The 26,833-nt window shown below is 38.7% G+C and overlaps 4 protein-coding genes across 5 annotated transcripts; 2 read left to right on the top strand and 2 right to left on the bottom strand.

Moving 5' to 3' along the window:
- The first annotated feature begins 72 nt into the window (after positions 1-72).
- Positions 73-6,681, top strand: scyl3 (SCY1-like, kinase-like 3). The gene is made up of 14 exons (XM_008336377.3): positions 73-377; positions 456-643; positions 861-1,046; positions 1,773-1,886; positions 1,993-2,049; positions 2,133-2,235; positions 2,341-2,452; positions 2,530-2,607; positions 2,752-2,891; positions 3,198-3,388; positions 3,676-3,847; positions 4,727-4,897; positions 4,976-5,733; positions 6,420-6,681. Exons 2-14 carry the CDS (start codon positions 479-481, stop codon positions 6,477-6,479), a joined length of 2,307 nt encoding a protein of 768 aa, XP_008334599.1. The 5' UTR covers positions 73-377; positions 456-478; the 3' UTR covers positions 6,480-6,681.
- Positions 6,682-6,749: 68 nt separating this feature from the next.
- Positions 6,750-19,751, bottom strand: firrm (fignl1 interacting regulator of recombination and mitosis). Its single transcript, XM_008336365.3, has 25 exons — positions 17,324-19,751; positions 16,992-17,130; positions 16,229-16,268; positions 16,023-16,111; positions 15,704-15,808; positions 15,430-15,570; positions 14,991-15,153; positions 14,792-14,876; positions 14,525-14,663; positions 14,172-14,261; positions 14,005-14,069; positions 13,646-13,794; positions 12,851-12,980; positions 12,375-12,561; positions 11,764-11,846; positions 11,417-11,468; positions 10,719-10,808; positions 10,050-10,235; positions 9,154-9,273; positions 8,982-9,077; positions 8,790-8,903; positions 8,084-8,188; positions 7,917-7,997; positions 7,688-7,837; positions 6,750-7,321 (listed from the first exon to the last, which is right to left on the bottom strand). The coding sequence occupies exons 2-25, from the start codon at positions 17,085-17,087 to the stop codon at positions 7,118-7,120; spliced, it is 2,760 nt and encodes a 919-aa protein (XP_008334587.1). The 5' UTR covers positions 17,088-17,130; positions 17,324-19,751; the 3' UTR covers positions 6,750-7,117.
- Positions 19,752-20,152: 401 nt separating this feature from the next.
- Positions 20,153-21,260, bottom strand: LOC103397941 (14 kDa phosphohistidine phosphatase). Its single transcript, XM_008336388.3, has 3 exons — positions 20,976-21,260; positions 20,648-20,772; positions 20,153-20,413 (listed from the first exon to the last, which is right to left on the bottom strand). Exons 1-3 carry the CDS (start codon positions 21,115-21,117, stop codon positions 20,321-20,323), a joined length of 360 nt encoding a protein of 119 aa, XP_008334610.1. The 5' UTR covers positions 21,118-21,260; the 3' UTR covers positions 20,153-20,320.
- Positions 21,261-22,479: 1,219 nt separating this feature from the next.
- LOC103397948 (E-selectin) lies at positions 22,480-26,146 on the top strand. Of its 2 annotated transcripts, none has more exons than XM_008336402.3 (12): positions 22,480-22,817; positions 22,908-22,986; positions 23,079-23,477; positions 23,584-23,688; positions 23,783-23,974; positions 24,058-24,255; positions 24,359-24,550; positions 24,642-24,827; positions 24,922-25,140; positions 25,233-25,412; positions 25,520-25,646; positions 25,754-26,146. In XM_008336402.3, exons 1-12 carry the CDS (start codon positions 22,815-22,817, stop codon positions 25,815-25,817), a joined length of 1,944 nt encoding a protein of 647 aa, XP_008334624.1. In that variant the 5' UTR covers positions 22,480-22,814; the 3' UTR covers positions 25,818-26,146. The 2 variants fall into 2 exon arrangements, with proteins under 2 accessions (XP_008334624.1, XP_008334630.1); XM_008336408.3 differs by having other exon boundaries at positions 22,485-22,817; positions 24,922-25,128.
- The last annotated feature ends 687 nt before the right edge of the window (positions 26,147-26,833 follow it).

Raw genomic sequence — 26,833 nt, 5'->3', positions numbered from 1 at the left:
TAGTATTCGAATTGGCAAATTAGTATGGGGGTTAAATTACAGACGTTTTAAGGTTTTGTGTCCCCTGCTATGTGGTTTCGTCCTGTACAGGAAAACTCTTGTTTACAACAGCTCCACGTTAGCATCACTGATTTGATGAACAGTCAGGACGAAAGTAGAATCGTGTGATAATAAATTTCTGCTTTTTGATTTTTTTTAAAAAAATTAACGATATTTGGACTAATTCCGTAACCCATGGGGATTCTCGTGATTGTTTGTGGGCAGAACTGCACAGCAATGACCAGCTGGCTAACGTAGCCTAATGTTTCCCAGTGTCAGTCAACTAACCTCAACAGCAGGGAACTAGTCCTCCCACAGAAGCGGTTCATTTGGACCAGGTAACTTGATTAGCTACTGAATTTATTTTATTTTGTGGCTGTTTTACGTCCAGCTGCCGGTTCAACCTTGCCCTACAGGTCCAGCAGACCGCTAGGCAGCTATGGGTGCTGAAAGCAGTGCTGTGCAGAGCTGCACCCTGGAGGAGCCGCTTCTCACACTACCCTCGGGAATCACCATGTATCCGTCGGTGCTCCGGGATGGAAAACTCGCATCCGTGTTTGTCCACAAACGGGGTAACGAAGACAAAGTCAACAAAGCTGCTAGGGTAATTATTATATGCATACGCCTCCCTGTTATGACATTTCACAGATCTAACCTGCTGACATTTGTACATGGAGTAATTGCAGTATTGAGGCCGCCACAGGATATGCATGTGTTCTGCCCTAAAGCCATCAGGAGTTCGGCCATTATCACACTACAGCCAGATATTACAGACCAGATACATTTCACTAACCTCAATACTGTCATCTTATGTTCTATAGCACCTAAAAACCCTAAGGCATCCGTGTCTGCTGCGCTTCCTATCCTGTTCAGTGGAGGATGGTGCCATACACCTGGTGACAGAACGTGTGCAACCCCTGGAGCTGCTGCTGGACACCCTCTCACCAGAGGAAATATGTGCAGGCATCTATGACCTCCTACAGGCTCTTGTTTTTCTGCATGAGAGGGTGAGCACAATGAAACAAACTTGATCTGTTACCATTGTTTGCAAGAGTGGCAGAAAAGAAAATGAGAATGGTGCAAGACATGTATAAGAGCAACTGTAGAAGTTTACAGAAAGGTTAAGGTTGCGGTTTGGGTTACATTAATAGCAACTGTAGAAGTTTACAGAACGGTTAAGGTTGCGGTTTGGGTTACATTAAGGATGGGTTAATTGATGAGATTTGGCGGGAGGCACCAAAATTGACCTCTCACTTCAATAATCTGAGATGATAGTTGGTAGCAGGTAGAATTTAGAAAGATAAATATCCATAAATTTGAAACATGCAGAAGAAAAGATGAGGTTGAGTGGAAAAATGTGTTATAGCTGATGAGTTTGTAAAGGGAAATGTAGACAAGACTGTAGAGAGACCTGGTTTGGAGGCACAGAATAAAGTGCTGTAAAAAATTGAAAACAAGTCAAGCATTCTGAATTACATGTTGCTAATCTATAGAGAGGGCTGAATTCATTGGTTGTTTAAATTTTGGATAACTCACTATTTGAGATTTTCTCAGTTTCTGTTTCTCAAATTACCACATACTGGGTCATTCTGAGGTTGTGTCTGGGCCACATGTAGCCTGTGTGCGGCTATAGGCTCTGAATAGACTATTTGATGCATTGATGTCTTTTATTACATGTTTCTATACCGAGTCTGTTTAAGTCTGACTGTTAACATATGCGTTTGTTCCATCAGGGAAAGTCCAGCCACAACAATGTTGGCATTTCTTCAGTATATGTCAGTGAAGACGGTCATTGGAAACTGGGAGGAATGGAGACCGTCTGCAAGTTCTCTGAAGCCACTCTGGAGGTAGAATTGGAACATGAGTCCTAAAGAATGTCCTATAAAATTATTTATACACAATCAGATTCCTTTATACATATTTGGTAATTATCGTTTGAATTCCCCTTCTTAGTTCCTTACAAGCATAGGAAATGTGAGAGAAGCTAACTGTGTTCCTCCAGAAGAGCAGGTAACAAGACGTTAATTCATGACCAAAGTGAGGTTTCGGACCCATTTAATTTTCTTTAACTCAAAACATTTTTTTCCTGACAGGCTGAAGGATTTAAAGTTCTTCCAGACAAACATGCTCATGCTCGGGACTGTTACTCCTTTGGAAGGATAGTGGAGCGCCTCCTCCCTTTCCTCGATGGCTACGGTGAAACTGACTTGTGACCCTTAACTTTGAAATGGTCAGACTTCTCTGGTGTGTTTACCCCATGGCACATGGGGTAAACCACTCTTTACTCTTCTCCACTTCCAGTGTCACAGGAGCTATCTGACAGTCTGAAGAAGACCCTACAGGCAGGCTTGTTGAACTCTGACCCTTTGTCCAGACCATCACTAAGCTCCCTGCTCACTCATGACTTTTTCAGGTTGGTGAATTTGCGTTTGTTTTCAACAGCATGGAGTTTTTTTTTCTAAAGTGTTTCTATTTTTCCTCTATGAATAGGAATGACTTTTTGGAGGTGATGAATTTTCTGAAGAGCCTGACTTTAAAGACAGAAGAAGAGAAGAATGAATTTTTCAAGTGAGGATGTTACATTGTGCCTTCAGTTCTTTAGTTTGCATCATTCAGAAAATGATTTACAATGTATTTAGAAGTATACATTTTAATTGTATTATTATTTTATAAAACCTATTTCTTTTAAATATTTGTTTTTTTTAACTGTAGGTTTCTACTTGATCGCGTTCAGAGTCTCCCTGAAGAGCTGGTAGCTGCACGTCTTGTCCCTAGTCTCCTTAACTCCCTGGTTTTAGCTGAGCCCATGGCTGTTAGAAGTTTTCTGCCCCATCTTCTCCGGCCAAAGATGGGTAAGAAGGCATCTGCTTCTGCTACAGCTAGTTCTCTTTATTGGCCACTCATCAGTGTATTCACACCTTTAAATCACTTTTAAATCACATTTCATAACATCTATATTATAAATACTGTAAAAACTATTGGAAATAGTTAAAAACAATCTTCTGCCAGAAAAACGCTGCTACAAAGTCGCAGCATAAATGACTATGCAAAAGTTTCTTAAGCTCTTACATCAAACCACAAATTCAGCCCAGGTTTGAGATGTAGTAAGATAGTGAATGTAAAACTTGATAATGTATCTGATCATATCTTTGTGCTAGACTGCAGCAGTGGTGGTAGCGGTGAAGAATGTCTCCTGTCCGTGAGCCTGTACCGTAAACATGTGATCCCTGAACTTCTAAAGCTCTACAAGGTCAACGAGGAACACGTGCGGGTCGTCCTACTGTCTTATATCCACATCTACGCCGAATTCTTCACCCATGACGAGCTCAAGAATCAGATACTGCCTCAAGTGAGTTATCAAGCCCAAATATCATCATCATCATCATCATCATCATCATCCACGACTGGCCTCAGTCCAGATCACATACTTGACTGCATGTTAATATCACAGAACACTCCCAAACTAAACAACAGCACAGCAATAATTACTGGGGCTACGTGTTGACTGGGCCACAGCACAACAGAGATATCTGTAGAGATTTAGTAATAAAAGTAAAACACATTTGTTGTTGTCCAGTGGTCGATTCCTCATTTGACAAAGAAACTACATTTGTGTTGTTCTTTTTGCTGCTGCAGGTTTTGTTAGGAATGAGAGACACCAACGATTCCCTGGTCGCTATGACACTGCAGAGCCTAGCAGTGTTGGTGCCTCTGCTCGGTGCTCAAGTGGTGGTTGGAGGAGAAAGGACCAGGATCTTTAAACGTGCCACACCCAACTTCACCAAGTCTACAGAAGTCAGCCCTGAAAGTGAGCAGCACTTGTCTAAACCTAATACCAAGGGAAGGTGTTTAACAAAAGCTCAAAAGCCTGGATTTAATGATATGACGTTAATTGTTGTACAGAGACACAAACATTATACTGCCACACCTGTAATTCTACGCAGGGACTGCATGAGGAAATTGCTCTTAAACATACTCTGCTTGTTTTATTGGTTATGATTAAGTATAGTTAGTAAATAAGTTAGAAGCCTGTCAGTCTGTTCAAAAATACAATACAATACAAATTTGGCTGTAGGAACACACCTTTGTAGCTGGATCTCAGTTTATCTGAAGAATGAGGAAACAGTTTAAGTTGTACAGGTATTAGCAAAGTAAACATAGTCCCATTGGTGTCATTTCATCTTCACAGGGACAGGCTAAGCAGGAAAAACTATTAATAACATGTGGATGTGGACTAAGAACATTGACATCAAAGTTGTCATTGAATGGTTATTGTAAATGTAAATTGAAGTAGTTTTACCGATTCTGACCCCCTCTCTGTTGTCGGAATATAATTATAATTTTTTTAAAGCCCAGAAACAGGCACCAAAACACAGTTTGTTCATAGTTTGTTCAAAACTTGTAAACTTGAAAAATTTGGCTGCATTTAATTTTACAGTACCATTACTCCTCCAAATCCCACCCAATAAAACAAGATTCAGATTCATGTCAGATTTAATAGCCAGTTTAATGTCAAAGGACTGTTGGCCCGCTTGTATCATCAGGAACAACTGCATAGTGTTTGAGAGACAGCATTCCAGATGATGTCCACACATTCAGACTACATCAGTGCCATCCACATACATGGGCTAAGGTTTGTGGATATTAAAACTTCAGACTTACTTTTTCCTCTTACCTGTTTCTGCAGCTTCTCCAGTCCATACTGTCGGAGGTTCCCACACCCAGTTCACTCAGCCTCCTAAAATATTTAATTCATACTCTAAATCACAAAGAAATGAAGATGTGGTCCTTGGTCACATGGACAATTCAACAGAAAAGACAGAGATACAAAGAAGTTACTCTCTTGTTCCAAAATCAGGTAAATCCTTTGAACTGTTCTCTTTGATTTGACCTGTGTGACTGAAGCCCTGTCTGTGTTTACTGTTGATGATTTCAGATGCGAGTAGACGGATGACACTGCCTTTGAACGGCCTTCATCAGAACAAAAGGGAACCAAAACAGCCTGAAAGACGGCAAGGTCTAACAGAGGACTGGCCAAACTGGAGTGACACCGAGGAGAGCGAGACCAGAAACACACAGTCAGTCCAGATTCACATACAGGCCTCGGAGAAAGTAGAGCCAGTTAGCAACGTCCAGACACTCTCACAGAAGAGCAATGAAGAGGAGCCTTGGGAAAACTTTGAGGATGGTGAGCCAACCTCAGATCTCTCCCCGACTGCTCCGTTACCACAACCAGTAATCCTCACACCACCCACAGTGGGAACTGTTGGTACAGCTGTCACAAACGCTCCCGAAGCATCCAGAGTGGGATCATCCAAACCTCTAAGACTAACCTCAACAGTGCGACAATCCTCACAGAGTACGAACACCACACCCTGGGACAGCAGCTGGGCGCAGCAAGAGAGAGAATCTCAGAAATCACCTACTCCTACTGTGGCAAAGAAGGTTACAGAAAAGGGTAGTTTAGGGGAAGAGTTCACCATTAAGGTGAAGAAGAAGGCGGTGCACGACCCTGAGCTGGATTTGTTTGCTGACATGGTGCCAGATATTAAGCTGTCTTCTGCAACTTTGCTTTCACTGGAGGAAAACAGCATGAGTGAAGTGTCTTCAGAAAACACCAGCCTGGTGCAGGTGGACTCACTCAGCAATACTGTGACTCTTACTTCCAAGTTTGCAGCTACTGAGGTGTCAGAGGTGAGTATGTGTGGTGTTTGTGTTTGTAGTTTCATGTAGGAAGTAGGTAAAGAAATGTTGCCTTCAAATTGTACAGTTTCAAGTTAAATAATGAATCACATTATGTGCTGCTAAGGGTAAATCCCAAAATTAAAGATAATCTAGGTTTTTTGTGGACTACAACAGTCATTTAAAGGCAGATTTGTATGCCAGTGGTTTAGAATTTTAGTAACTTAGATTAATAAGTATCATTGTTAGTATTAGTAGTATATACTTTTGCAATGAAGAAAAAACGGTTTAAAAAAAAATCAGTAATGGAACAATTACTGTTTACAAAGCGAAATACTCCATATCAGTAACGGAACAATTACTGTTACTGTTTACAAAGCGAAATACTCCATTTCTGCAGCAGGTGGTGGTATGAACACGGTTGTAGTTCTGCCATCAGTTCCCAAATCCTTTGCAGGGTTTAAGCTGCCCTGTACAGATTGGAAAACCTGTTTAACCTGCATTTATTATCTTAATATTTAAATGTTAGGCATTACTGGCTACTGTTGACATTTAACAGTCTTTAGTATTTAAGTCAAGTTAAGCAGATTGCTAACTCAAGCACATTATACTGCCTGTTCACTTTTAAACTTAGTTTAGGGTTTAAAACAAATGCTTTCATACACTGTCCAATGTTAAATTCAACATTTCTTTCAAAGGTGGAAGCAGAAGGCTGGGACGGAGATGATCTGAACTGGGAGGATGAGAACGCCTGGTAATGATAAACTGCAGTCTTTTTCCATTTGCCGTTCCATTTCCCACTTGAATGTGGGAAAGAACATGAAGTAGCAACTGCTTTACAGCCAACTGGAAGTTGCTCCCGTTCCTTTTTACATAATGCAGTCAGAATGAAGACAATAGGAAGGGAAAAGACATTTAAACCTATTTTTGGTTCAGTTTTTATTGTGTCAGTTCTGCACAGATGCTGTCAGACATATTTTAATTTTGCCAACTGGTCTTAGTCACCTCCATGTACAAAGAATCTTTAAAAAAAAAAGTTTGTTTTTCTTTTTTTTTTTCCTTTTTTAATGTGCCAACTTTATTTTTGGCATTGAAGATTAATAACACTTGGCAGATTGTAACTTCTGCATCAGGTTTGATTATCAGAAAGCTTGCACTTTGAATGAATGCAGAATATGAAGTATATAATTTATCAGTTTGCTGGTGAAATAAAGATTTTATGGTATCAAAAACAACCCTGTTTTTTCTCAATATTAACAGCTTATTGTCTTGTGCCTGGTTAACACTGGTATTTTGAAACAAATAAGGATGAACACTAATAAGTAATGTATATTGCATCATAATCAAACAAGTTTAATTAACATTTTACACAACCCAGGAGTGTCATGTGTTGCTGTTAACCTGTTTGTCCAAGTGTTCTGATGTGGACGATGAGAGTCTGCAGCTCCTGCAGTTTTCCTTCTAGCCATGGTGGTTTTGGACAAGGGTCTGTCTGGCTCTCAATCAAAGCCTGAAGAGCCTTTAAAGAATTTTCCGCTGTCTGGACGTAGCGACTATACTCTTCTGCACTGGGTTCCTGTCGAGCTCTCTTTGGACAAGGCTGAAAAATCAGAATCTTAATTTTATTTGTTGTAGCTGTAAACAGTAAGGCAGTGTTTCTCAACCACTTTGAGCAACAGCACATACAAAACATTAGAAAAATCTAATGAATGAATCCCAAAAGAGATGTCTGAAACAGCTTATGCACTGAAATATAATAATCCTCCAGTTACGATTTACTCACAGTTGTGAAACCTGGCCCTGTTTAGTTGAACACAATGCTGATATACTAGCAGGAGTTGTAGAAAGACACCAACAAAGATCTTCAACAGCTCAGTATCATTTGGAAGTTTATAACGATCTGCTTCCACCTAGAAAACCTCTGCATGAGGATTATCAGTAAAGTATGCTCGAAAATACAACCAACCTCTGAGTCTGAACGTGATTCTTCAGCCTCTTTTATACAAACAAATTCTTCCTTGTCATTTTCCAGCTTCTTATTGTGTTGCTGAACCACAGCTCTTTCCAGTTTGAGTCTATGTAGACGTGACTCAGGTTCTTCCTGAGCATTAACAGTCTGCAACAAAAATTGTCTAATTACAATTACAACTGAAAATCCAATTAATCTAAATGTTTGTCAAAATCCATTATGTTACCTTGCTTAGATAGTTCACCACCTCGGTCTTTGTTTCTTCTTTTGATAAACTCTGGGAAATGACTTCCTCATGGTTTGTAACCTATAAAAAAGAGAAATAATTATTTGTCATCATAAGCACTGAACTGGACAATTACATAAATACATAAGGAAGAGTACTTTTCATACTTCTGCATAATGAGAAAATGTCTCCAGGGCATGTTGGTGGAGCAGCCAGGGTCCTTCAGCAAGTAAGACCCCAAACAGACTGCTAAGCTTCGGCAGAATTTGACTCTGGGACGAGATAATTCAATCACACGAATGTTTTTGTACATTTCAATTCCAATAGCATTTTATTGTTAATATTTCAGATAAATTATTTTGTTAGTTAAATTATATATATAATATAACTATGTAACAATGATATGATCTGTGATACACCTGTGGAGAAGCCTTTCCCAATTTTGTTATGTTTTAACCGAACATAATGACAATAAAGACTATTCTATTCTATTCTATATAACTATGTATTCTTTGAGTCGTCATTATTACAATATGCTACAACCCACTGTGGTTTTGATATTTGGAAAAGTCACCTAAACAGATTACATTTGTCATAATTTGGCAAAAACTTCCCGAACCTTAAACATATACACATCTTAACTACATTCAAACTAGAGTTAAATGATTTTTACATGCTGCATTTTTCATGGTTTCATGGTTTAGGCTGTGTATCTAAAAAGCTACATGTTAAAGCCTGACACTGTTTATGGAGCAGACAACAAAGAAATAATGTCTGAATGTCTAAAATACAAGAAGGTTTCTGCTGCTAATAAGGTGGACAAAGATTTTTTAGTGTCCATCCCACAAATACAGTCAACCTTGGTTTTAGTACCTGGCTTTGATGAGGCACAAAAACCTTTCCCAGTGAGGCCAAAAACTCCAGGACAGCCAGTAGAAGGTGATCCGGACAATTTTTTGACACCAGAACTTCCACACACAAAAGAGCCTGAGAGATGTAAATGCAAACTCTGTTAAAATGTCCGTTTGGCTGTTGGATTTAAAGCATCACTACTAAACATTTTACCTGACTAATGACATGGGGATCGATGTTCTTCACCAACACAGCTGAAAGTGACAGGAGTAACTGCACAGTGCTCTGGAGCACAGGGTGAGTCAGCACCTGAAGTGAGACAGGTGACAGTGGTTGAGAAAAAAGTTAGCATTTAATAGAGTATTAGAGGTTCTGTGTTTTTTACCTGGTCTGGATTCATACGTGACCAGAGCTGTGTGACTATTCTCATAACAGACAACACGCACTGTTCCTCATGAGACGACTGCCCCCGGACCACAGCCAAAAGTGAAAACAGCACCACGTTCTGGAGACAAGAGGAACTTTGTTACCAAAGTATTTTAATTAATTTTCCTGAACTGTGTTTGCAGTTACATATTTGCTCATTTTTCCCCTCACAAATATAAAGACTGGTAATTAGAAGCAGTTAAACTGGCAGCCTGATCAGGATGAACCACACCTTTGCCTGTTATCATCTGGGATTAACTCCAATTTCTCTCCACGACAATTAACAGGATACACTATTAAAGATGAAAAGATAGACGGAATACAAAAATGGACAGGCAGCATCAACACGCTTGCTTCCTTGAATTGTTTTCTTGGCTCCTTTTGATCATCTAAAAATTTGGGACCACACGACTCTATATTAATCTGCGGTGTGATAATTAAAGGATGAGTGACAGGTTTTTTTTTAGTTTAAATTAAGGATGGCTCAATCCAAATACTCAAAATTGGCATCTATCTGATATTGGTAAAAAAAAAAAGCAACAATAGGAGTATCGGCAGATACTTCAAGTTGCAGTATCGGTAATGAACATGAAAGAACTGTACTGAGCCATCCATAGGTTAAATTAGAAATTCTTTTGTGGGTCTTTATTTTACATCATAGTAAATTTTTACACCGTAAATGAAAGGACAATATAAATATGACATTATATTGTAAGGGTTGAGTATACTGGACATCTGAAGCACAAAGATACGATAAACACAGGTCATACTGTATTACTTGTAATTCTGGTGTGCATAAAACAATTAATTTTAAGGGTGGTTTCTGCCTAGATAATTTACTTTCATTGTTCTCACCAGTTTGGCCACATGTCCCAGTTTGTGTCCTTTAGTCTGCCAGTTTAGTGTCAACCTTTGAGCAATGCCAATGATTTCAGTCTCCACACACTGACGGACTTCCTGTGAAAGAGCCTTAAGGAGAATGTGACGCCAAACTGGGAGATTGTCTTCTTCACTAGGAGGGAACCGTATGAGCAGCTCCATCTGGAAAACAAACATTCAAGGCTATTGTTCTAAAACAGCTCCAGTAAGAGGAAGCAACATGTCTTTTAAATGACTTTATTAGAAATACCTTAGAATTTAAAGGAACATTTAAAATAAATATATTTTTTATCTGCATCTATCTAACGAAAGCATTTTTTGTAGAAGATTAATCGTCATTTTATGTTCTCCTATATTTGTTCTAAAACTTTGAACCAAAACCACATCATTAATATCAGTTCAGTGTGTATTACTCACTGGTAATTTCTTCAGCAACAGAGAGACAGCACAGAAGTACAAGAACAAAACACACGGTACATCTTTGTTCTTAAAATCTCTTTAGTAATTGAAAAATCTACCAAATAAAAAACCCTTGAAAAAAAATTATATAGACAAAATTACAGATTCATTTTGAGATTTTAATTCTCAATTCAGCAGCTGTAACACATTTCCAATATGCTTTTTAAATTCCAATTACTTTCTTACCTGATGGTTTGGCGTTATAAGAAAGACCATGCGTTTCAACAGCAGCCCGAGGTAGAAGAACTGGTAACAGTTAACGGTACAGGTCTTTACCTAACAGAGAGAGAACCAAAAGGTGCTTAAGGACTGAGTGACTGTCTTTAGTAGCAAACCCATGTTACTGTAACGTTACAGTGCCCACAAGAAGTCCAAAAAACATACAGGGGGTCCTCGGTTTACGATGTCCTCAAACCTACGGCATTTTGTGGTAACCTCGTCATCCTGCACAAATTTATTAAGAAAGTCTTGTTCCATCATTCCAATGTAGGGTGTTAAAGCTCGCCAAGTAGTTCTCAAAACTAGTTTGCATGGGAACTAGATGGAGAGTGGAGTGGACGGATACGTTATAACGCTGGTTGTCTGCCATACATTGGATTGTGCTACATTTGCTTTCTTTTGTTTGTGTTGTTGTTTTTTTTGGGGGCGGGGGGGACTTTTTGCTCTTCATTATGGCTCCCAAGCGTATGTCAGACTCTTCTGATGTTTTATGTTTTAGATTATGATGTTATTGTTTTAGCGTAGGTGAGTGACATGGGTACTTTTATACAATGTACAAGTTCCGACTTATGGCAAAACAGTGCATCATAGGAACAAAACAACGACACAACTCGAAGACCCCCTGTACTATTGAAGGTTGGTGTCTGAGGTAAGTATATACTTACCAGCTGAGCAACGAGAAGAACATGATGTAGACAGAGCTCTGCTGTCCCATATCTGTACAGGAGAAACCAAATAATTAATAATTAGGGGCCCAATCGTAACACCTCCACCACCACCCAAATGTGGTTTTTCAGAATTCAAACACCAGTGCTCCTGAGCTCTTTAGGTATTAATGCTGGTGTGAAGGGAAATAACAGTCAAAGCACATGTTGATCATTTTTTGATCTGCTTAGATGTTTGCATAGTTCGGTTTAAATTACCAGTACAGTAAATAAGTATAAAATATACTTTAATTACTGTTCAGAATGACAGCACAGACACTGGTTCATGTCAGAGTCTGGGCTCTTACCGGGCTGTAAAGCACCAAACATCAGTTGCCAGCAAAGCAGTCTGTAAATCAGCCTGCAAGACTGCATCCACCAGACATCTCTCCTAACAAGAGAAAGATTATAGTAACATGAAAAGGAAGAAGGAAGATAATTGCTATTGATGTAAGCAAAGGAAAGTACAATAGCCAGACAAAATAAGAAAACATCAAAGTGAAAGAAAAACTTTTCGATGAATGGCAGGAAATCATGCACTAAAATACAGCCAAGAAAAAGATTCAAGACAAAAGTTAGATAAGTTTTTGATTAAAACAAAAATGTCCTTAGCCACATGACAAAATAATAAGAATCTGTTTTTCTGCACATTCACTCCTTTACATAATCATTATCTTTACAAAGAAAAAAAGACGTGTTCACTACTATTTTAAAACATGCAAAACTTAGTAAAGGTAATGCCCCATCATAATAGCTGGGAATAAAAAAACAAAAAACAAATATGTATATTGTCATGTGCTATAATTGGTGCAGGTATGTTCTATTGAAATGTGAAGGCCTGTTTAATAAAAGGCTTGACTGGTTTGAAAAATAATTGATTCTGGCTGAAATGGATCACAGTGCCGTGTGTTGGCCTCACCAGAACAGGAAAGTAAACAGGAGGAAGTGAGGCCACAGAGGCACACATGTTCACACACACATGGTGGTGCACAGAGACTTGGACCTGGGCCTGACCCTTCATCATGACCCCTGGCAGCAGCACTGGTACTACGCGCTCAGTGTAGCAACGACGGAAACTCATGAACAAGGCTTTGTACAGAGGAAGCCTTAAGCCAAGGGAGATGGAGAGATGATTTTAGGTCATTCAGACATTAAAGCAGAATAAAATGACGACAAATTAGCAAAGGAAAAATGATCACTTCAAACTATTATAATGTATTTCATCAGCTGAAACAATTATAAATGATATGACATTGTTTTTATTCTGTAGAATATAAGTAACATTGAACCTTTTTAATCGATGGTTGCCAGTGTAAAATCAGTCATACATGGTCAACAAAATATTCAATTACCAGCAGTTTAAACGGAAACAGAAACAAAAAACGATATTAGTACCTGGGTGTGTCTTCTGAGAACTGGCTACCTGTGTGCCAAAGACGCAGCACATCCTCCGTCTGTGTGACCAGCTGACCCACAACATTCACCAGCAGAAGACACTGAGGAAGCTCATGTTCAGGACTCAACTCTGCACACAAACCAGGCAGGGGCATTATAGTAATGTTTACTGTGTGGCAAACTATGGCCAGTGGGCTTTCTGATTGGGCCCACCAAACACTGGTACAAGGTATGGTAAAAACTGATGTGAATCAGTTTCATGCACTACTACAAATCGACTGTGATTTCTATTGATGGCACAAAATGGCAGCAGACATCAAATGTGCTAAATTTTCTTTGAAGGTGAGGTTTAATCTTTCACACTTTATTTATATTTTTCACCTCCATTCTACATCGGACCAATACTAAACCGGTCCACCAGTCACATGTTAAATCTCATTTTGGCTCTTTTCCTGCCCCTGCTGTAGATAGATGTACTTTATCAATTCATCCCAAAATAGGAAACTGAATGTTATAGCAGCATGGGGCAGTTACAGTTAAAAGACAAAGAAAAAAACAGCACCAAAATAGAGTACTGGTGTCTAAAATTTGCATAGTAACAATAATATTAAATACAGGTCAGTATTAAAATAGATATATAACAGCAATACAACCACTTGGACTTAATGATGTAACATTAGAAAATGTGCATCTTTTCATTTCTTTAAATTAAAAAAATAAAAGTTGTGAGGTCCATTGTGAACCACTAAACAATAAATAATTTTTATGAAAACATGACCTATGACAAAAACTCACGCAGGTCTGGTTGGAGGACAATTTCAGCAAACGGTCTCAGAGGCATCAACTGAAGCAGCAGTGCGTCCATGGGAATCAGAGCTGCTGCTCTCAACTCCTCAGACAGAGCTGTGGGCAGTGTTTGAGCAGACAGGCTGGGAGGGAACTTGCTAAAACACATCAAAACCAATAACATGAATATGGTACGATGCTCTCTATAGTCAGGACTAAATATAAAATATGGTGAAGTTTGAAAGTACTGTTAGGCAACTGGACGTGAATTTTCTAAAAGAGGACGTTTCACCTCTCATCCAAGAAGCCTCTTGGATGAGAGGTGAAACGTCTTCGTTTAGAAAATTCCAAACACAAATCACACATACCTCAGAATCTGAAGGTAAAGGTGATGAATGGAGCTGTGAGACTCTGTGAGAAAATACTTGAATTCCTGTTTGATGAAAAATAAAGAATGTGGGGTTTAGGTAGAACATTCATAGAGATTTAATTCAGTTAGAAAGAGACATCAAGCCAGATAAAAAAAAACATTTACCTTAATATAATGAACCAGGGTGTTGGCAAAAAACCTGCTTGTCTTTGCAGTTTTCTGGAACAACTTGTATTCTGTGCTCTGTGTTGCATCCTATAACAAGGAGTTAAGAGCAGTGAGACCACTGATAAAAAAGACTAATACTACTTTGAAATTTAAGTTAATATGCAATAAAAAAACATTAAATATTTATATGACGTACAGATATATGTTATTTCTTCAGCAGGTATCATGTTAGTGAAAATATACTGAGAAGCAGAACATGAATAATTATTAGCCCTAGAACTTTGAAAAGTAGTAAAATATATGATGTGAAGAAATCCATAAAAATAGAAAGAAGAGAATGTCTTTCTTGCCTTCAGACCAGCCTGTACTATCTGTTTGGCCAACTCCACACTGCTGCGAAAGAACGACAGCAGGTTTTCACACAGGCTGGAACTGATGTCACCATGATGCAGACGTTCCTCCACCAACAATCGATGTCTGAGACTCTGCCTGGTCAGAGAAATTCGAATTTAGCAAGAAACATGTTGGTTGTAAAATTCTTCAAACTTTTATATTAATTTGGTAAGAACTAAAGGACTGAAAAAGGACAAAGACTAAAGTAAAGCTGCTTCACTGACTTGATGAGGAATTTCCATGTGTTTGCATGCAGTGCTATGTCCAAGTCAGAGATAATAGAGCAGATATCCAGCAGGCTGTGAATGACTGTGAAAAAAGTGCATAGTAAACACAGACTGCAGAGAACCTAAGGAATTTAAAAGCCTTAACAAATCACAGACATGGAACAGAAACACACAGGTTCCTGCATATGACACATACTCGTAACAATGCCTGAGATATCCTCCTCTGAGGCACCGCTATCTAGAGAGATCTGGTCCAACAGTTCCAACAGACTCTTCTGGAGAGCATACGCTTCCTTAAATAGTCCCTGCAGAAGGTCGGCAACCAGGGACAGACGGTTGCAGTAGACGACCTCACTCTCCTGTGAATAAAGATCCAAACTCGACATAAACATCTTCCATTTCAGCATGTAATTCGTTTCCACTACAATAAAAGAGTGGGCTTTAAAGACGGTTGATTGTTTCTCTTTGGATGGGCTACAACATCACTGAATGTTTAGAGTAGTAGAGTAGAAGAGTAACTAGACTGACAAAACTGTTCGCTCGACTCTAATATTCTACTGAGAGCATGTAAATGATTAATGATTACGTACACATATATTTCAAATCATCTACAGCTGCACAAGATAAATACTGACCTTGCAGTGTAGAAAGGTTTTCCTTAAAACTTTCAGGACACAAGTGGGTAAGGAGCGAATAGCATCCAGATCAGGAATTTGCTCAAATGAGCGAACACGTTGAACACAAGCCGACACTGCATTGATGACCTGCACCATTGCCTGAAAAAACACAAGAGAACTAGAACTTGTGAAACAGGAAAAATCCCTTTTAAACTGTACATTTTCCACTCAATTGCTGCTTGAAAAATAAAATCAGCAATAGCATGAGAATGTTCAAAATAGCTAGTTGTACCTGAAGAATACTTCTTATTGAGCCACGCAGTTCGACGTTTTGACTGGACAACCCTCCAACTTGGTCTAAGATTTCTTCGATCATGCTGTCAAACACTACTACAGCCTGAGGACAAATAAAGTAGAATTATTAGCTGAATGCATACATACTAAACATATCACCAGAATACCTTTAGTTATATACAACTGATTCTAAATAAACAATAGTTTATTTAGAGAACAGTAGGATTTTAACGGGACATGACTGATGAAAGGCAGCAACTAATAAACATAAAACAAAAAAGCAATAAATGCATTTACAAGTTCAACATGCTCTTTACCTTAGGTAGGAATATAGCAAAGCACTGTTCTTCCAGTTCTGACAAACGGATATGTGGAAGGAACATATCTGTGATAATCTTCAGTATTCCTGTATTATAAATACACTTTTTAATCAAAATCACAAATAACACTCACATCCAAATCACCATACTCACAACCCATTGTAATACTGTATATTGAATACAAAAAGTGTGTGAAAACTTACGTATGTGCTCCTCCCAACTCACTGACTTCTGCTGTAAAGAGTACAAACAGTCAAGGAATACAGACAGAGGGACAGACACATATATTTTTAAACGTGTCATCAATGCAGAAAGGATCTCCGAGGTCCATTCCGGTTGCACCAATGCAGCAGCAAAATGTATTACCTGGTGTTTCGTTTTTTAACAGCAATTAATTTTGTGGTTAGGTGTGACTATATAATAATTGAAAAAAGCACAAAGGCTTTAAAATAGAAAATGCTTTCAATATGGAATTAGTTATAAAAAGGTAGGCACACTTTTTAAAAGGCTCTAGTTTTACAGTATTTAATCCAAGATTGTTTTACAGATGCACGGAAAAGGATTTAAAGTTGTTTTAAAATTAAATTTGCCTAAAAAAGATTATTCAATGTTCTCCATTTTTGTGTTCTTAAACAGGAACATTAATTGCTAAATTACTTTAGAACATTCTATTGTGCTGTTAAGAAATACATGAAGGGAACAAAGAATGAGCATGCCAAATATGATATATGATATTACTGACTAGGTCCACAACAACATAAAGCTTTCTAATGATTATGTCCTGCTCTTGCAAAAGGTACAGGAGAAAATAACTGCATTATTTTAAGTTTCCTAAGGACGTTTCACCACTTGTCTACGAAACTTCCAAGTTCAGTATCTGTTCTCCAAACCTCACCCCCCTCGGGAAACCAATGAAGTTTGAGTCATGATGAGGTGTCAGTGAGAACATTGAGTCTGGGAGGATATATTGAGTTTAGGAAGGACAGACTTCAGCTCCTGGCGGCAGGTTTCCTGACTCCACTGGACGACCTCGTCCAGGAGAGAAGTGTTGGTCTGGGACATGATGACAGTGTTAGGAACAGACGCTGCTTTCCGCTCCTAGACACTGAAGAAAAATAACAAAAGGTGGATAATGTGAAGATAAACTCAATAGTTTCACTGGTGAATGTTTTAGAGCGTTCCGAACAAATTTTACGTCGAACTAGATTAGCTGTTGTGTGGTATTTGTGATTAGCTTGGACATTTAACGTTAAAGTTATAGTAAAGTTAGGCTAAGAATAGAATAAGAATGTTCTTACCATAAATATTGGTCGGAATCTTCTGTTCAAACGTACAATAGCGACAGATACATCCCTACATTTCTTGCTCGTCTAAACGACACAGTTTTAATATTTACGACTAAAAACACAAAAAGGAGAAAGAAGCGAACAGTTTTCTGGAGACAAACAAACCGCGCATCGAGGCGGATATGACGTTAGGCAAAACGCACTCACCATACATCAGTCTAATTGGTTGATATCTTCACCGAAAACTTCCCAACCAGTAAAAGAGTCGATTGTTGGTGAAAATAACAACGGCTACTGTAAGGCTTCCGGAGTCATCTTTTTTATATTTTAAATACGTTACCAATAACGTAATGTAATTAATGTATTAATTTGCCGAAAAATAAGGAAACAGAGAAAACAGCGGCTCTTAAACTGAGTTTTTTGCCCGTTGTAATACAGATGGTTGAAAAGAAAATGTAACAATTGCAGATTACGGTCAGAAAAGTTATGTTTTTGTCACGAAGAACAAGATAAGCCAGAAAACTATTCTAGAGGAGTGAGCCCAAACGTGGCATCCTAATGAGAAAATGGATTTGGAAAGTATAAGAAGACAATTCTGCGTACAAAAGAACACCAAATTCTTAGGGCCCAAAGAGATCAACTATAGCTAAGAAGTATCACCCAAAAGAGTAGAGTAAAAAAAAAAATCACCTCAAATAACTAGTTTCTTGTTTAATAAAGGGGAAACATTTGGATGAAAACTAAAAACGAGTTTTTTTGTCATACATACAGTCCCTTTTCAACACTAAAGAGAAAATTAAATTTTCTCCTTAGTATTGGAAAATGTAAGATTGCTAAATAATACCAGCTTTATAAGAGATGTGTCTAAAAAGTGCCCTTAAAAATAACAAAATGTTTTGTTAATATGATTCAATCCTTATATGGTTACTAATTTAGTGCAAGAGATTTAATCTGAAAATAGAATGACATTTATAGTTTCTATTTTTACTTTAATAGCCAATGATCTACCAGTATTCCCTTTGCAGTCTACTGGTAGGTTGCAATCTACTTATTGGGCACCCCTGCTCTGGATCTTTTAACCCATATCACAGGAATCGGAACGGAAAGAGCAGCAAAGACAATATACTGATAAAAGTTGGATATTGAAATATAACAGAGATTATCTGTTTACAGTTGGAACCCTGATTTGTAAAGATCTTCAGTATAAAGTAAGGACACAGCAGTAGGAAAACAGTTGGTGATCCAGGTTCTCTCGAAAAATAATTAAGTTTTACATATATTTTTGCAGAGAGTTTTGAAGAAGTTTTAAGGGTTTTTTTTCTTTTTCCCATAGTAAGGGGTATTGCACTGATTTCTGTCTTTATTTCATACTGTATTTTTAATAAAAAAAGAACTGTGATGCAGACATGTATAACTATATACATTCCTTTTAGTCTATTTAAAAGATTTACTGTAAATTAGATGTGTAAATGTGTGAGAAGGATGGTTTTTCAATCAGGGAGGGGAAGAGGGAATTCTCTGGAAATTCTCTTGGCTCTGTCCGGACTGTCTCCACACATCTGTGTCTGGTATTCTATTGTTTCACTGATAGAATCTCCATCAGCTGTAAAGGAAGGTATTCCTTCGTTTTATCTATGCTTCCCAACAGCTCGGTGTTGGTTGCCGCTGCCACAGCAGGAAAAGAGCAATTACACATTCAGGAAACAGAGCGCCTCTTGAAATGCATCTTATTTTAAACACACATCTCACCGTGTGTTTGTAGAATGCTTATGTCATATTGTGTACAATGTATACTGTATATATTTTTGTACTTATGAATTGAGAGCCACAGTTTAGTTCAGCATTTCTTATAAAATGTGGGTCTCCAGCGTTAATAGGTTTTCCAAGAAGTGGTTTGATTCTAAAAAACCCTTTTTTTTCACTCTCTTCCTCTCATGGTGACCTGCTTGTCTGTAGATAATGGAAAGGTTATCCGTTTAGAGGAAACTGGCTTCACACTGGAGCTTAGACTGGAATCTGAGATCACACAGAAACCACCGGGTTACATATTGCAGACAGACTTTTTTTTTCTGGAGAAAAAACACAGCGCATACAAACCTCTTCTTTGTGGGAAAGTTTAGCGGCATAATTGTATTTAATGGATATTCTGAATCTGATCAGGATGGTGAGTCATAAGCTAAAAATGGCAGTAGACATTACAAAACGTGGTCAGATGAGCTTGTGTGGGAAATCCTGGGAAAAGGGATGTAGACTTTTAGTATACCAAACTGGATAGATTAGAAGGAAGTTAAATTGCTTCTCAAATGTTCTTGCTACAAATGTATCACAATTCTTGGAAATTAAAACAAAACATTTAAATTCAGCTACTTCCATATTTTCAATGTCTGGTTGCAATTTCGACTTTACGTGTCATTGAGAAGTCGCTGGAATCAGTAATCTGCAGGAACCAGCATGTCTGACAAAAATAGTGTGGATGTTAAATTAATGTTTACTGTCACTATTCTACTCTTATTGTTTATGTGGTTGGTGAACACCATATCAACAACATATATATGCACTTTTCTTGTATGTATTGCTGTTGATATATTTCTCCATAATATAGTTTTATGGTAACAGTGGCTTTTATGCAAGCCTTTTTTATTTATTTATTTAATCAATACATAACAGATAAAGTTGATGAATGTCCGTTAGTGGTCAAGTGAAAGCCTTTGTTCACAAAAATGGTGCCTGTGAATAACAGGATGTGACACTAGGGCCAACTGGCCCACACTTTCCTGTGTGGAATTTACACTTCGTGCACATTTCAAATCAGATATGTCCAAATGAAAAATGTTTGAGTCATTTTATTTTAAAGAGTTTAATCTATAATAAATAAATAACTTTTTGTCACATCAGACAGTATCTGTGCTTAGTACAGAATCCCAAGAAAACACTCAAAATCTACGTTTAGGCGTATGCTTCTGATTCTTAGTTTGAACTTTGTAATGAGATGGATATCAAATAACTTGTCTATTTTGTGTCATCAGACCATGTGATGTCATAGTTGCTGAAGACTGTCTTCAACTTTTCCACTGTCACTGAATGATCAGCTTTACCATATCCCTAAAGAAAAGAAAAAACAACTTATTGTTACTTTAAAATAATCCTGAGTATTGGACATTGAATTCATAAACTGCACTTCTATTTGATTCAATACACCTGCTTAAGATCAATATAAATGAATGCCTGTAATTTGTGAGTCACTTCATATATCTATATATTATGTTCTGCATGTTATGCATCCTTTGTGGAAATTGGGTTTGCATTCTGAGTACTTTGGTAAGAGTATGGACTCACTGTCGATTCTCCAAACACCCTCAGTTTTTTCTCCTGGTTGTTGTGCTCGATCTTTCCTCCTCCAAGGCACTGACACTCCAGCCCCAAGACCTCCACAGCCGGACTGATCTTCTCAAATATGTGATCTGTAAACCAATCGACGCATACATTCTGAGTGTTTTGTAGACATTGGGCTCCTGTTTAAATATAATAAATTGGAATATGAAAATGAATGTGCATGGTTAGTGTTTTAAAGAGCACATTTAACGCTGCGATTCCGGTTCGAAGACGCAAACAACGTTTGCACACCTGCGACATGACGCAGTTGAATCTCTTGTTAGGAACTTACTATGGTACTGGGCGCTTTTTGTGCCACGGACTATGTCTTTATGGGCTTCGCCGTCTTTTACTTTCACTCTGACCAGTATGTACTTGAAGGTTCCTTCAGGATCGATCTCCACGTCAGGGACTTTAGCCAGAGCGTCTGCCATGGTGACTGTAGCTTTACTCACGGCTCTGAGGAGAGTCGAACCGAACTATTCAGAAGTATGAAGTCGACACAGATACCACTGCGCTGTTGCCTTTATTTGGACCAGGACTGAATTTTACAAGTCTTAAAGAGACAGACTCTTTACCGCTCGCAACTGCAACTGTGTAGCCTTAGTTGTGCACGCTAGCGACTCCATAAGGCAGCAGTTGGTATTGTACTTACTAAAGGTATATCCAGATATCCCGAAAGTTGTTTTGTGTTTTGTTTTTTGTAATTTGGATAGACTTCTGTACTTACTTTCGATTTACAGTTATATTTTGTTTTATATTTTCTTTTTATAACCAAAAATAGTATTATAGGCCAAAATTAAAATAGGCATGTAGCCAGCAGACAGAGTAAAGGCCCAGTTTAAGGGCTTAAAGACATGATAGCTATAAAAACAGATTATAGTTGTGCAACTAGAAGTTAATAAAATTAATCTGTTCAACTGTTGTCAAACTGACACAGAGTTTTTACTGTATGAATAAAAAAAGTTTTCTAATATTGTCAATCAAATGTACGTTTCCACCTCAAAGAGAAACATTTCTCACTTCTCTACTCACTGATCCATTGAGGAAAAGTGACATGTATCTGGTAATAATAAAATAAAATATATTAAAAAGCATTCAGAGATCATTATAATGTAGTAGCCAGTCACCCAGTTAATTTTAGAATTCTTCTAAATTCAAGAACGGGAAGAAATGTCTGTAAATAGCATTTGTTCAGTTGTTTGTTTAATCAGGACTTTCCCTTATTCTGATTCACCTAATTTGAAAGTTCATATAATTTGTCAGCGGAAGTTGTGGTGCTTGAGAGGCGTCAAGTAACAATGGCTGCTGTCTCGAGTGTAAGGTCGGAGAGGAAGGATGTAAAATGTCATTTCCAGACTGTGTGGTGGCAGCACTGGCCTCTCGTCCTTCCTAACACATCTCCTATCCCTGGGTGCTCATAAAAATGAACTGATGCAACCACTGCTGTTGACGGTAAACATTCTTGGACGGGAGAGATACCTTTTTAAACAATACTATGTTTCCCCTCATGCTGCAGTTTTGTCACACTTCAAATACAAGACTTGTAGAAGAATTTTAATGACTTACCAGAAACACCTTCTGGGTTTGTCTACCATTTAGTCGCACAACTGTAATACTGCTTAGTACTAGAATTCCTTAGTACTACTCCTTCTTTGCAGTTATATAGGAATTACTATACCTTTAATAGCTGTATGTCGTTTTGTTCTGATAAAAAAAACATTTTTTTAAATTATAAAAACACGACTTTTAATTTAATTTGCAAACATTTACTTTATGCATAATTCAATTATAAACAGGCCACAGCAGGTTTAGAGTTACAGCAGGGTTAAAAATGTTATTGATGTAAAATGTGGTTTTATTTTCACTTCTGCTCACTTTCTTTTTTTTTTTTAACTTGTTAAAGAGGAAATCCAAACAGAGGGGGAAAGTTTCCAATGGATAAGAGGAGTGGGCATGGGTATTTCCACTGAAATCCGGACGTGACGAGTTATTCCAGGAAACCTGGACACGTCTGGGGTAGGGTATATAAAGGAGGTGCTTTTGGACATCCAGCTCAGATTAATCCTGTCCTTGGACGACTTCATAAGAGCATACAAACTTTACAAGGATATAAGCTGTACGACGTAAAATGGTGAGTGCACTTGTGTCAGTTCAAAGAGCTGAGATCGCAATGCTGCATGTGTTTTCATGTGCTCATATCATTGTAAAATATTTCTTGCAGGACACTAGTTTTGAATTCCGTCCCATCTATGGCCGTAAGATGTTCTCATCCTGGATCTGCTTGACACTTTTTTACTCAAGTATGTGATGAAAAAAGAAGAAAATAAATGTGTTTTTTCGCTCTTTTAATTATATATATATTAATTATACGACTATTTTTCTCCATCCTTAGTGCTGTGTACATGGACCAGTGTAGAGGGCTGGTCCTATTACTACTCTAACAGCACCATGAATTGGCAAGACGCTCGAGCCTGGTGCAAGGAGCACTACACGGACATGGTGGCCATCCAGAACCAAAAGGAGATTGAACATCTCAACAGCTGGCTCCCCTTCAAACAAACCTACTACTGGATTGGCATCCGCAAGATCAGTGATGTGTGGACCTGGGTGGGTACCAACAAGACTCTGACTGTAGAAGCAACCAACTGGGCAAAAGGAGAACCCAATAATGCAGACAATGCTCAAGAGAGTGAAGACTGTGTGGAGATGTACATCAAAACAAAGTCAGACCAGAAAGGCAAGTGGAACGACGAGAGGTGTGGGAAGATGAAGACAGCTTTGTGCTACACAGGTCAGTGAGAAGACAATCTCAAATATTTACACAGTAAAGGGTGTTGCAAATTTCAAAAAATTAACTTATATATTTTTTAAAAATATCTCTTGTCATCTTCCTATAGCTGCCTGTAAGAATGACTCCTGTCACTTTGGAGAATGTGTCGAAACCATCAACAGCCACAGATGCTCCTGCTTTGATGGCTTTTATGGAGAAAAGTGTGACCAAGGTAAGAAACCAACAAACAAGAAACAAAAAAAAATGTAATATTTGGAAATTAGAATAAGTATATCTAAATATATATTTCCGTCCTCTGATGGCAGTCGTCACATGCAAAAGAGAGGAGGTCACTGTTCCATACCAGGGACATGTAAACTGCACTTACCAGTATGGAGAATTCACCTACAACTCCTCGTGTCAGTATTCATGTGAGACGGGATACCAACTGACCATGTCGAGACCCCTGAGATGCACTGGGACTAAGCAGTGGTCAGAACAGCCACCTGAGTGTAAACGTAAGTGAAAATAAAGCAGTGAAAATCAAGTTCAATGAACTGGAATACGACTTTATGTTCATTGTCATGTATCTGTTCTACAGTGGTTCAATGTCCAGAGCTGCTTTCTCCAGAAAGAGGGTACACATCATGTTCCAACCCTCTGGGCTCCTCCAGCTACCTGTCCACTTGTGAGATCACCTGCAATGAGGGCTACGTACTGGAGGGCTCCTCGTCTACCACTGTTAGGACACAGTGTGGTGCGTCTGGAGAGTGGAACGTCTCGCAGCCAACTTGTGTTGGTACGCTCCTATATCTGAATTGTTCATTTGTAATATAGTTTCAGAAACAATTTTTTTACCAAAACTGTTGCTGACGCTCTGTGTTGCACCACTGTTTTTGCAGTTGCCCCATTTCCTGCTCCTCAGAAGCTGGACAACGGCTTTGTCAGCTGTTATAACATAGATCTCAGGTTCACCCCAACAAGAACCTGCAATTTCAGCTGCGCCCGTGGCTACCACCTGGTGGGACCAATCAGTTTGACTGACACAGCTCAAACAGCAGCCAATATGAGTGAAAGAATGCCACGCTGTGAAGGTAAGGATGGACTCCGTCAAAAATCCCCCAAGTTGTGCATTCTCAGCCGTCACATTGACACTTAATATTGTTTTCTGTTTTCCTCATGTAGCGATTATCTGTCCCAGTCCAAAAGGGCACAGTAACCTGATCCCCAAGTGCAGCCGACCGTCGTCTGAACTTTCACCAGGCTCCACCTGCAGCTTCAGCTGTGCCCCGGGTTTTGAACTGATGGGAGAAGACGCAGCTGAGTGTTCAGACGAAGGGAAGTGGAGCAAACCTTTACCTGACTGCAAAGGTACGGGGAACACATTTTCACACAAACTTAAGTACTTTTCACAGCTGCAGCCAGAATGAGCTCTGACATTTTGTGATCTGTTCTTGTGTTTTAGAAATAACTTGTCCTGCTCCCAAGATCCCCGCAAATGGACACGTGGACTGCAGCCTCCCACCATCCTCAACATCTCTTAGCCACAGCCCATATGCACTTGGTGTGCTCTGCACTTTCAGCTGTGACATAGGCTACGAGCTCCAAGGTGCAGACATCATGGAGTGTGCACGTAAAGGCCAATGGAGCTCTTCACCAGCGACCTGCACAGGTACAAGAAGATGTGAGACACTGAATCAGGTTCATCCGGTGTTTTGAGTTTGCTGATTGATGACTGAATGTCTAATGAGATTCTCTGTTGCTCTTTTCCAACAGCTGTCAGTTGCCCTTTGCTCAAGGCTCCTGAAAATGGTTTCGTCAACTGTTCGGACAGTGAACTGGTTTACAGCTCAGAGTGCTCCTTCACATGTGGTCAAGATTACACACTGGTTGGACACAAGCTGCTGACCTGCAGTCATCATGGCAACTGGACTGAAGAGAGACCTATCTGCCAAGGTAAAGAAGGAAATATGACCAGGGCCTAGCCCACATTGTCAGTATAAAATCCCCAATTTCCTTTTCAAGTGGACAAACAATTCAGGTTCACATTTTTGTTTTCACAGCTTCTCCCTCTGTCACGGCTCTCGTTTCTGGCGTGGTGTCAGTGGGCACGGTGCTCAGTGCTCTTTCTGCTGCCGCCTGGATCAGGAAACAACTGAAACAGAAAAAGGACACCTTTGAGCTGAGCAGGTAAAATATGCACATATATTAATCTCATGTTTTGTTTTACTCTTTTATTCTCTCATCTCTGTTTTTCAGTGATTTGAACTCATCATATTCTTTGTCCCTTTTTACAGCAACTCTGACATTGAAGCACCTCCAACAGAATCCTACAGAAACAGCACTGATAGCCTGATATAAAACAGGCTGTAAGGACAGAGATCCAGTCTCAGTGGCCCAGACCTTTACGGTGTGGTTGTATTTGTGTAAAAAGATGCTTTGTTTGCTTGACAATGTTATGGAAGTCTGTTATCTAATCCCTGTGGGAAGTTTACATTTGAATATATTGTTCTACAGCATTATACAATTATTACAGTCTTTTTCTGAGTGTACCAATGCATTATTGCAAAACTGTGAACAGCGTTTTATGCATCAGTATCAATACACTATTTATGGTTAAGAAATGCATATGACATGTTGATATTTATTTTTGTACATTTAATAAAGTGCCAAGTTTTTTAAAAAAGCAACATTTGTTTTTGTTTGTCTTTTCAGTTCCTTTCTGTTATTACAAAATATATTGCGTACATATACTATAAATGAATACATACAGCACATACATGAATTTAGTGGGGGAAAATGGATAAAAGAAAATAAATGTTATAATGAATAAAATTAAAATAAATAAAAAGCATTACACTCCAGTGTAACAAAGATGTTAAATCAACTCTGCTGTGTCAGTTTGCATACACTCAAAATTCCCATGCACGGACATCTCCACTGGCAATACAGGATGTCATTACACAGTGGGCCGTGGCCAAAATCAACACTGACCCTTGGCTGTTTTCATCAACTCTATTATAAGTGTGAGGGATGACTGTACTGCACTTTCAGTGATCTTCAACATCCTCTTCACCTCAGTGAATTTAAGCACCTTCTGTGTCCGCACTTAAGCTGGAACCAAAATAAGTCTGTCATTTGACCGGAGGTGACTCTAAGGGCACGGTTGAATTATTGTAGGATGCAGAAGATCAGTGTCACTGAGAAAGGGATACTGCAGTTCATTACAAGATATCATCACCCCCCATCTCTCCCCCAGCCTCCCCCAGGTAGGAAAATTAAACACTGGACTGTTGAAGTAGTAACACTTTTTTTTTAATGGAAGACCTTTTAAAGCTTAATCCTATCATTTAATACATACATACATACATACATAT

This window comes from Cynoglossus semilaevis, chromosome 2 (genome assembly GCF_000523025.1).
Source record: "Cynoglossus semilaevis isolate Cse_v1.0 chromosome 2, Cse_v1.0, whole genome shotgun sequence".
Lineage (NCBI taxonomy): Eukaryota > Metazoa > Chordata > Actinopteri > Pleuronectiformes > Cynoglossidae > Cynoglossus > Cynoglossus semilaevis.
The sequence above is the reverse complement of the archived record's forward strand: the minus strand, read 5'-3'. Positions and strand labels throughout refer to the sequence as shown.

Bases quoted from the DNA above. Each gene is read 5' to 3' on its own strand.
- LOC103397948 (XM_008336402.3), top strand. The intron at 24,256-24,358 runs GTACGCTCCTAT...CTGTTTTTGCAG, and splicing joins CTCGCAGCCAACTTGTGTTG to TTGCCCCATTTCCTGCTCCT. The intron at 25,413-25,519 runs GTAAAGAAGGAA...TTGTTTTCACAG, and splicing joins AGAGAGACCTATCTGCCAAG to CTTCTCCCTCTGTCACGGCT.
- firrm (XM_008336365.3), bottom strand. From the start codon at position 17,087: ATGTCCCAGACCAACACTTCTCTCCTGGACGAGGTCGTCCAGTGGAGT. The intron at 15,154-15,429 runs GTCAGTATTTAT...CTTTATTCACAG, and splicing joins AAACCTTTCTACACTGCAAG to GAGAGTGAGGTCGTCTACTG. The intron at 10,236-10,718 runs GTAAGAAAGTAA...TTTGTTTTCCAG, and splicing joins TTATAACGCCAAACCATCAG to ATGGAGCTGCTCATACGGTT.
- LOC103397941 (XM_008336388.3), bottom strand. From the start codon at position 21,117: ATGGCAGACGCTCTGGCTAAAGTCCCTGACGTGGAGATCGATCCTGAA. The intron at 20,773-20,975 runs GTAAGTTCCTAA...ATTGGTTTACAG, and splicing joins AAAAAGCGCCCAGTACCATA to ATCACATATTTGAGAAGATC. The intron at 20,414-20,647 runs GTGAGTCCATAC...TCTTTTCTTTAG, and splicing joins GGGTGTTTGGAGAATCGACA to GGATATGGTAAAGCTGATCA.
- scyl3 (XM_008336377.3), top strand. From the start codon at position 479: ATGGGTGCTGAAAGCAGTGCTGTGCAGAGCTGCACCCTGGAGGAGCCG. The intron at 2,236-2,340 runs GTGAAACTGACT...CTCCACTTCCAG, and splicing joins CCCTTTCCTCGATGGCTACG to TGTCACAGGAGCTATCTGAC. The intron at 4,898-4,975 runs GTAAATCCTTTG...TGATGATTTCAG, and splicing joins CTCTCTTGTTCCAAAATCAG to ATGCGAGTAGACGGATGACA.